Genomic DNA, 10,185 nt, shown 5'->3' with positions numbered 1-10,185 from the left:
GGTATTTTTCGGAGTACCGAAGAGTTACGGGAATTCGTCAGGGACTATATGGGCCTTATTGGGCCATACGAGAATAAAGGAGAAAGGCCAAAAGGAAGGAGGCCTGCGCCCCCCCTCCCCTCTGGTCCGAATTGGACAAGGGGTGCAGCCCCTTTTTCCTTTTCCCTCTCCTCCTCTTTCCTTCTCTCCTACTCCAATGAGAAAAGGAGGAGATCGAAGAAGTGGTGCATAGAGTTCAAGGAGATCTCTCGTCATCAACTAGTTGATCTCAACAATATTTGGTTATACTTTCGATGCCATGAATTGAAGGAGACAAAAATCAAAGCTCACACTCCTAAATTTTGTAGTGTGAGTCATCATTTCCCTCGAAAAAGCAAGTCATCATGCTTACCTTTTATCTGCTCCCAAAATTATTTGTATTCCTACAAGCAATTTAGCGTAAATAAAGTCTCAAAGCGGTATTATACAATGTTTTCTACCGGTGAACTGTCACATGTATAAGCGTAACTCGAAAGGTACACTCCACGTGTTTTCATTTTTTTAACACAATACAGACGCAAGCGTTCATATATATGCGCATACACTCATCTTTATGAATGCATACACGCACACCCTACCACTATGAGCACATCTGAGAGACCGAGCAGACATATCATCTTGAGATTTACGGAGTCACCGCAGGCGCCTCGTCGTCGACGGGAACATCTCCTCCCACTGAAAGTGCATCGCCGGATATCCTGAAATAAATCCAGGAATTATGCGAACACCAGGACTTAAATCTGGTGGGTTGGGGATACCACTGTCCCTCTAATCATGCAACCACAGGTTAGTTCGCACTCCACGCGTTTTCATTAGACAAGGATTAAGAACGAGTGTCAGGCCTGCTGCTGGGTGCAGCCCAGAACCTTGGCCCAGTCACTGGCCTAATAGTCATATGTTTTTTTTTACCTTCCATTTCCGATATATAAAAACATTGTCCATCAGCCGCTTTGACATTCTCCATCCTTTTCTTTCTTTTCTTTTTCCTCAAAAACTCCTTTCTTTCTTTTCAATAACACAACACAGGCAGCTAATGCATGAATGCTTTTCTAAAAAAAACTCATTCAAACATAAAAAAACCGCACCTAGTTTTCTGGTCCTTACAATACTAACATATACCATCACAATTTTCTCCATGTTCCAAATCTACTGAAATAAACACAATTCACATGTCCAATAAATATATTCTAAGAAAACATTTAAGTACGACGGGGATATAAATTGTTCTTTTTTCGAATGGTCAAGATTCACGACTACATCACATTTCATTCTTGTGTTGTTGCTAGCAGAGAGAACCAAAGAAAAGGCTTAATAGTATTTCGTTCTTTACTTTTTCTCTGGTGCCACCGATATGAAGATTACAAGCCATTAATTTAATTAATACTACGATGACAAATCTTGCACCCAGGTAGATCGATCAAGTACGATGAATAATATAACTTGAGTGGCAATGAACTAATAGATCGGCATCCATCCATGCATGCAATAGATCAATGGATAGTCTCACTCGGACTGATTAAGACACTCGGATTCGGACTCGGACTCGGTATGGGTCTCGTCTCCTTCTCCTCCGGACGGAAAGCCCATGTTCGGCCCGGCCCCCTGCTGCACCATCTCTACCCCCGCGGCTATTCCCGTGGGAGGTGGCATCTCCATCCCGGCGGAGAACTCCGACATCGGAGACATCGCCATAAACATCTGCTGCATCTCTGCCTCCGTGGCGAACTCTAGCTGCGGCGACATCACTGTAACCATCTGCTGCATCTCCATCCCGGCGTCGAACCTGGATGGCGGAGGAGTCGGCATAAGAATCTGCTGCATATCCATCTCGTAGGCCGAACCCAGTGGCGGAGCCATCTCCATTGGCATATGGTGCATATCCATTCCGGCAGCGAACCCCTGCATTGGAGGCATCGCCATATGCATCTGTTGCATCTCCATCCCAGTGTTGGCGCTGCTGCTACCAAACTCAAAGGTACTGCCATCGAAAAGTGGTTGTAGCGGCAGCGCGGGCGCCTGGAGCATGCGATGGATGTTCTGCTCATCCAGGAGCGCCTGGTTTGTGCGTTCTAAGATGGCAGCCCGCACCACCATCAGCTTCGCGGCGAAGGCTATCATCTCTTTCTCCCCCATGTCGCATAGTTTGGGGTTGAGCCACATCGCAATCTGGTCCCCCGCAGCGCGCTCCTTTGCCATGGCCTTCTCCACACACTCTTTGCGCCCCTTCACCTCCTTTAGCAACATGCGCAACTCGCCATGCTGAAGGTGCAACTTCTTCAGCTCGTTATCGTTAGCGACGCTCGGGACTCCCGCACCGCCCCCTGCCAGGAAGCGGTCAATGACGGCCTCGGCGGAGGGGTGGCCGAAGGAGAAGGCCTTGCCGCCGGGTGAGAAGGCGACGATGGCTACCTCAGCGCCGCACATCACCGCCATCTCGGTGGCTTTGATAAACAGACCTTGCCGCCGCTTGGAGAAGCACACCCGTCGGGCGCTCTCCTTCTCGATCCGCCGGATGGCAATCTTCTGCCGCCCATTACCCTTCTGCTTCGACACCATTGCTCCTTCGTTGGCTGGCTCAGGGAAAGGAAGATGAGAGGAGGTAGATTCGTGTTTGTCTACGTCTCGGGGTCGTGTGTGCTTATATAGAATCTAGAGAAGAGGATGATGATTGAGGAACGCTTGACTGGGCTGGCCCGGGCATTAGAACAATTGACAACTCATGATTGGAAACAAGGTATTATTCGGTATTCTCTGTCCATGAGCTGCCACGCGTATAGGCATAACTCGGCCAGTGCGCTTTAGTATTTAAAATAAGAATTTTTATGGCTATGTTTCATTCCGCCGCGTTTTTTATTAGGTAAGGATTAAGAATTAGCGCCAAGAGATCTTTCTTGATCATGTTCATTTTAGTACGAAACGAATCGATGTTGGCCCACAAAAAGGATGACGTGTGTCGCACGCTGGCACGTTCGTTACACTTGTGATCTCGAGGCGGCGAAGACCATGACTCTCCGACGGTGTGCTCCTCCTCCACCATGACACCACACATTTGGTTCTCTTCAGCGACCTAGATATATACGAGAAACGCTCAATTCCTTCATGAAGGTGAGTGTGTGGAGGGGAGTGGCCTGATCCAGTTTTCATGCCATTTTCCTCGGATTGGATCTCGATGTACACTTTTTAACTTCCATATCCTATATATAAAAACATTGACCAATGACAAAGAGGTGATTGCATTGGTCGGTCGGCCGCTTTGACATTCTCCTTTTTCCCTCGGAAACTCCTTTTATTGAACAAGACAACCTTGGCAATGTTGGGGAACGTAGCAGAAATTTAAAATTTTCTACGCATCACCAAGATCAATCTATGAAGATACTAGCAACGAGAGAGACGGGAGTGCATCTTCGTACCCTTGAAGATCACGATGCGGAAGCGTTACAAGAACGCGGATGAAGGAGTCGTACTCGTAGCAATTCAGATCGCGGTTGATTCCGATCTAAGCGTCGAACAACGGCGCCTCCCCGTTCAACACACGTGCAGCCCGATGACGTCTCCCGTGCCTTGATCCAGCAAGGGGAGATGGAGAGGTTGGGGAAGACTCCGTCCAGCAGCAGCACGACGGCGTGGTGGTGGTGGAGGAGCGTGGCACTCCAGCAGAGCTTCGCCAAGCACCGCAAGAGACGAGGAGGGAGAGGGGTAGGGCTGCGCCAGGGAGATGAAAACTCATCTGTTGGGCAGCCCCAAAAACCCCCACTATATATAGGGGAAGGGGAGAGGGGGCCGGCCCCCTCCAGATCCCATCTAGAGGGGAGGGGCAGCGGCCAGGAGGGGGAGACTTGCCCCCCAAGCAAGGTGGAGGCGCCCCCTCCCCTAGGGTTTTCAACCCTAGGCGCCTTGGGCCCTTGGGGAGGTGCGCACCAGCCCACTAGGGGCTGGTTCCCTCCCATATTCAGCCCATTAAGTCCCCCGGGGCAGGTGGCCCCATCCAGTGGACCTCCGGACACCTTCCGGTGGTCCCGGTACAATACTGATAACCCCCGAAACTATTCCGGTGACTGAAACTGGACTTCCCATATATAAATCTTTACCTTCGGACCATTCCGGAACTCCTCGTGACATCCGGGATCTCATCCTGGACTCCGAACAACATTCGGTAACCACATACAAACTTCCTTTATAACCCTAGCGTCATCGAACCTTAAGTGTGTAGACCCTACGGGTTTGGGAATCATGCAGACATGACCGAGACAGCTCTCTGGCCAATAACCAACAGCGGGATTTGGATACCCATGTTGGCTCCCACATGTTCCACGATGATCTCATCGGATGAACCACAATGTCAAGGATTCAAGCAATCACGTATGCAATTCCCTTGGTCAATCGGTACGTTACTTGCCCGAGATTCGATCATCGGTATCCCAATACCTCGTTCAATCTCGTTACCGGCAAGTCACTTTACTCGTTCCATAATGCATGATCCCATGACTAACTACTTAGTCTCATTGAGCTCATTATGATGGTGCATTACCGAGTGGGCCCAGAGATACCTCTCTGTCATATGGAGTGACAAATCCCAGTCTCGATTCGTGCCAAACCAACAGACACTTTCAGAGATACCTGTAATGCACCTTTATAGTCACCCAGTTACGTTGTGACGTTTGGTACACCCAAAGCACTCCTGCGGCATCCTGGAGTTACACAATCTCATGGTCTAAGAAACTGATACTTGACATTAGAAAATCTTTAGCAAACGAACTACACGATCTTGTGCTATGCTTAGGATTGGGTCTTGTCCATCACATCATTCTCCTAATGATGTGATCCCGTTATCAATGACATCCGATGTCCATAGTCAGGAAACCATGACTATCTGTTGATCAACGAGCTAGTCAACTAGAGGCTCACTAGGGACATGTTGTGGTCTATGTATTCACACATGTATCACGGTTTCCGGTCAATACAATTATAGCATGAATAATAGACAATTATCATGAACAAGGAAATATAATAATAATCATTTTATTATTGCCTCTAGGGCATATTTCCAACAGTCTCCCACTTGCACTAGAGTCAATAATCTAGTTCACATCACTATGTGATTGTAATGAATCAACATCCATGGGGTTTGATCATATCTCGCTTGTGAGAGAGGTTATTAGTCAACGGATCTGAACCTTTCAGATTCGTGTGTGCTTTTCAAATCTCTATGTCATCTCCTAGATGCAGCTACCACGCTCTATTTGGAGCTATTCCAAATAACTGTTCTACTATACGAATCCGGTTTACTACTTAGAATAATCCGGAATTCCGGATTAGTGTCAAAGTTTGCATCGGCGTAACCCTTTACGACGAACTCTTTTACCACCTCCATAATCGAGAAAATTTCTTAGTCCACTAGTTACTAAGGAAAAACTTTGACCGCTGTCCTGTGATCCATTCCTGGATCACTCTTGTACCCCTTGACTGACTCATGGCAAGGCACACTTCAGGTGCGGTACACAGCATAGTATACTGTAGAGCCTACGTCTGAAGCATAGGGGACGACCTTCATCCTTTCTCTCTCTTCTGCCGTGGTCGGGTCTTGAGTCTTACTCAATATTCACACATTATAACACAGCCAAGAACTCCTTCTTTGCCGATCTATTTTGAACTCCTTCAAAATCTTGTCACGGTATGTATTTATTTGAAAGTACTATTGAACATTTTTTATCTATCCTTATAGATCTTGATGCTCAATGTTCAAGTAGCTTAATCCAGGTTTTCCATTGAAAAGCACTTTTCAAATAACCCTATATGCTGTCCAGAAATTCTACATCATTTCTGATCAACAATATGTCAATAACATATACTCATCAGAAATTCTATAGTGCTCCCACTCACTTCTTTGGAAATACAAGTTTCTCATAAACATCGTATAAACCCAAAATCTTTGATCATTTAATCAAAGCGTATATTCCAACTCCGAGATGCTTACTCCAGTCCTTAGAAGGATTGTTGTAGCTTTGCATACTTGTTAGCATCTTTCAGGATTGACAAAACCTTCTGGTTGTATCACATACAACCTTTCCTCAAGAATATCGTCGAGGAAATAATGTCTTGACATCCTATCTGCAAGATTTCATAAATCATGCAGTAACTGCTAATATAATTCCAACAGACTTTTAGCATCGCTACGAGTGAGAAAAGTCTCATCGTAGTCAACTCCTTGAACTTGTTGGAAAACATCTTAGCGACAAGTCGAGCTTTCTTAATGGTGACAAATACCATCATTGTTCGTCTTTCTTTTAAAATCCATCTGTACCCAACAGCCTTACGACCATCAAGTAGTTCTTCCAAAGTCCACACTTTGTTTTCATATATGGATCCTGAAAGCACAAGTGCTCCCTAGGTGGTTTTGGTAATTAATGACAACATGTCTCTTATTGGACTAACACTTTTGTCTAGTATATTTCAGACAAGTTCAAAAATGGAGTGGCATGGACTAAAGGATGTGGGAACTCCTTCAAGATGCTAAGGACAAAGGATTGGCTCAACCTTCAAGCTCAAGACTCTTCATTTTTACATTTTAGTGATTCAAGATCACATTGAGTCTATAGGAAAAGCCAATACTATCAAGGAGGGATGAGGTGTTGCTTAATGAGCCTCTTGCTTCAAGTGCTTAGTGATATGCTCCAAATACCCTCAACTACTTTCCCACTTCCACACATATGTCCTAAACCTAAAGTCAAACTTGGCCCCACTGATTCTTTCTATCCGGCGCCACCGAGTTTGGATGTCTTAGCCACTGCCACAAACCCTAGGCAAATCGGTCTCACCGATAGGGATCTCGTTCTCACCGAGATGGGATTGTAATCTCTCTGTGTATGTCCATTATCAAAATTGGTCTCACCAAGTTTGAGCAATCGGTACTACCGAGATTACAATGCAAACTCTCTGGTTAACTTATTATCAAAATCGGTCCCACCGAGTTTGATAATCGGTCAAACCGAGTTTGCCCGACCAACTCTCTGGAAAGCTTATTACCAAAATCGGTCCTACCGAGTTTGTGTAATCGGTCTCACCGAGATTATGTTATGCCCTAACCCTAACAGAATCGGTCCTACCGAGTTGCATTTCGGTCCCACCGAAAACCCTAACGGTCACATTATTTGCTAAATCGGTCTAACCGAGTTTAACGATTCGGTCCCACCGAGTTTGGTAGATTGTGTGTAACGGTTAGATTTTGTGTGGAGGCTATATATACCCCTCCACCTCCTCTTCATTCGTGGAGAGAGCCATCAGACTAAACCTACACTTCCAACTTACCATTTCTGAGAGAGAACTACCTACTCATGTGTTGAGAACAAGATATTCCATTCCTACCATATGAATCTTGATCTCTAGCCTTCCCCAAGTTGCTTTCCACTCAAACCCTCTTTCCACCAGATCCAAATCCTATGAGAGAGAGTTGAGTGTTGGGGAGACTATCATTTGAAGCACAAGAGCAAGGAGTTCATCATCAACGCACCATTTGTTACTTCTTGGAGAGTGGTGTCTCCTAGATTGGCTAGGTGTCACTTGGGAGCCGCCGACAAGATTGTGGAGTTGAACCAAGGAGTTTGTAAGGGCAAGGAGATCGCCTACTTCGTGAAGATCTACCGCTAGTGAGGCAAGTCCTTCGTGGGCGACGGCCATGGTGGAATAGACAAGGTTGCTTCTTCGTGGACCCTTCTTGGGTGGAGCCCTCCATGGACTCATGCAACTGTTACCCTTCATGGGTTGAAGTCTCCATCAACATGGATGTACGATAGCACCACCTATCGGAACCACGCCAAAAACATCCGTGTCTCCAATTGCGTTTGAATCCTCCAATCCCTTCCCCTTACATTCTTGCAAGTTGCATGCTTTACTTTCCGCTGCTCATATACTCTTTGCATGCTTGCTTGCTATGTGTTGTGAATGTTAAACTTGTGCCTAAACTCCACTTAGTTTTAAAAAGGCTAAAAACTGCAACTTTGGTACTTAGTATCTAATCACCCCCCTCTAGACACCTCTTCTCAAGGTCCTACAGATCCTCTCTCAGATTTTATGGCCTCTAGCCATTTGTCGGAATCCGGGCCCACCATCGCTTCTCCATAGCTCATAGGTTCATTGTTGTCTAGCAATATGACCTCCAAGACAGGATTACCGTACCACTCTGAAGCAGTACGCGTCCTTGTCGTCCTACGAGGTTTGGTAGTGACTTGATCCGAAGTTTCATGATCACTATCATCAACTTCCACTTCAATTGGTGTAGGTGCCACAGGAAAAACTTCCTGTGCCCTGCTACACACTGGTTGAAGTGATGGTTCAATAACCTCTTCAAGTCTCCACCATCCTCCCACTCAATTCTTTCGAGAGAAACTTTTCCTCGAGAAAGGACCCGCTTCTAGAAACAATCACTTTTGCTTCCGGATCTGAATTAGGAGGTATACCCAACTATTTTGGGCGTCCTATGAAGATGCATTTATCTGCTTTGGGTTCGAGCTTATCTGGCTGAAACCTTTTCACATAAGCGTCACAACCCCAAACTTTTAAGAAACGACAGCTTAGGTTTCTCTAAACCATAGTTCATATGCTGTCATCTCAACAGAATTACGTGGTGCCCTATTTAAAGTGAATGCGGTTGTCTCTAATGCTTAGCCCATAAACAATAGTGGTAATTCAATAAGAGACATCATGGTATGCACCATATCCAATAGGGTGTAGCTATGATGTTCGGATACACCATCACACTATGTTGTTCCAGGCGGTATTAGTTGTGAAACAATTTCCACAAGGTCTTAATTGTGTACCAAACTCGTAACTCAGATATTCATCTCTATGATCATATCATAGATATTTTATCCTCTTGTCACGATGATCTTCAACTTCACTCTGAAATTACTTGAACCTTTCAATAATTCAGACTTGTGTTTCATCAAGTAAATATAGTCAGCATCTACTCAAATCATCTGTGAAGTAAGAACATAACAATATCCACTGCGTGCCTCAGCACTCATTGGACTGCACACATCAAAATGTATTACTTCCAACAAGTTGCTTTCTTGTTCCATTTCACTGAAAATGAGGCCTTCCAGTCATCTTGCCCATGTGGTATGATTTGCATGACTCAAGTGATTCAAAATCAAGTGAGTCCAAACGATCCATCTGCATGGAGTTTCTTCATGCGTATATACCAATAGACATGGTTTGCATGTCTCAAACTTTTCAAAAACGACTGAGTCCAAAGATCCATCAACATGGAGCTTCTTCATGCGTTTTATACCAATATGACTCAAATGGCAGTGCCACAAGTATGTGGTACTATCATCACTATCTTATATCTTTTGGCATGAACATGTGTATCACTATGATCGAGATTCAGTAAACCATTCATTTTAGGTGCAAGACCATTGAAGGTATTATTCAAATAAACAGAGTAACCATTATTCTCCTTAAATGAATAACCGTATTGTGATAGACATAATCCAATCATTTCTATGCTCAACGCAAACACCAAATAACAATTATTTAGGTTTAACACCGATCCCGATGGTAGAGGGAGCGTGTGATGTTTGATCACATCAACCTTGGAAATACTTCCAACACATATCGTCACCTCGCCTTTAGCTAGTCTCCGTTTATTCCGTAGCCTTTTATTTCGAGTTACCAACACTTAGCAACCGAACCGGTATCTAATACCCTGGTGCTACTAGGAGTACAAGTAAAGTACACATTTATTATAATGTATATCCAATATACTTCTGTCAACCCTGCCAGCCTTCTCATCTACCAAGTATCTAGGGTAGTTATGCTTCAGTGACCGTTCCCTCATTACAGAAGCACTTAGTCTTGGGTTTGGGTTCAACCTTGGGTTTCTTCACTAGAGCAGCAACTGATTTGCCATTTCATGAAGTATCCCTCCTTGCCCTTCTTGAAACTAGTGGTTTCACTAACCATCAACAATTGATGCTCCTTCTTGATTTCTACTTTCGCGGTGTCAAACATCGCGAATATTTCAAGGATCATCATATCTATCCCTGATATGTTATAGTTCATCACGAAGCTCTAGTAGCTTGGTGGCAATGTCTTTGGAGAAACATCACTATCTCATCTGGAAGATTAACTCCCACTCGATTCAAGTGA

General features: G+C 44.9%; 1 protein-coding gene across 1 annotated transcript; it reads right to left on the bottom strand.

The window, feature by feature from the left end:
• Positions 1-1,542: 1,542 nt before the first annotated feature.
• Positions 1,543-2,595, bottom strand: LOC123067822 (agamous-like MADS-box protein AGL23). Its single transcript, XM_044490447.1, has one exon. It carries the CDS (start codon positions 2,593-2,595, stop codon positions 1,543-1,545), a length of 1,053 nt encoding a protein of 350 aa, XP_044346382.1.
• Between the last annotated feature and the right edge of the window lie 7,590 nt (positions 2,596-10,185).

This window comes from Triticum aestivum, chromosome 3B (genome assembly GCF_018294505.1).
Source record: "Triticum aestivum cultivar Chinese Spring chromosome 3B, IWGSC CS RefSeq v2.1, whole genome shotgun sequence".
Lineage (NCBI taxonomy): Eukaryota > Viridiplantae > Streptophyta > Magnoliopsida > Poales > Poaceae > Triticum > Triticum aestivum.
This window is presented reverse-complemented; position numbering and strand designations above follow the sequence as displayed.

Excerpts from the sequence above, each read along its gene's own strand:
- LOC123067822 (XM_044490447.1), bottom strand. The coding sequence starts at position 2,595 with ATGGTGTCGAAGCAGAAGGGTAATGGGCGGCAGAAGATTGCCATCCGG.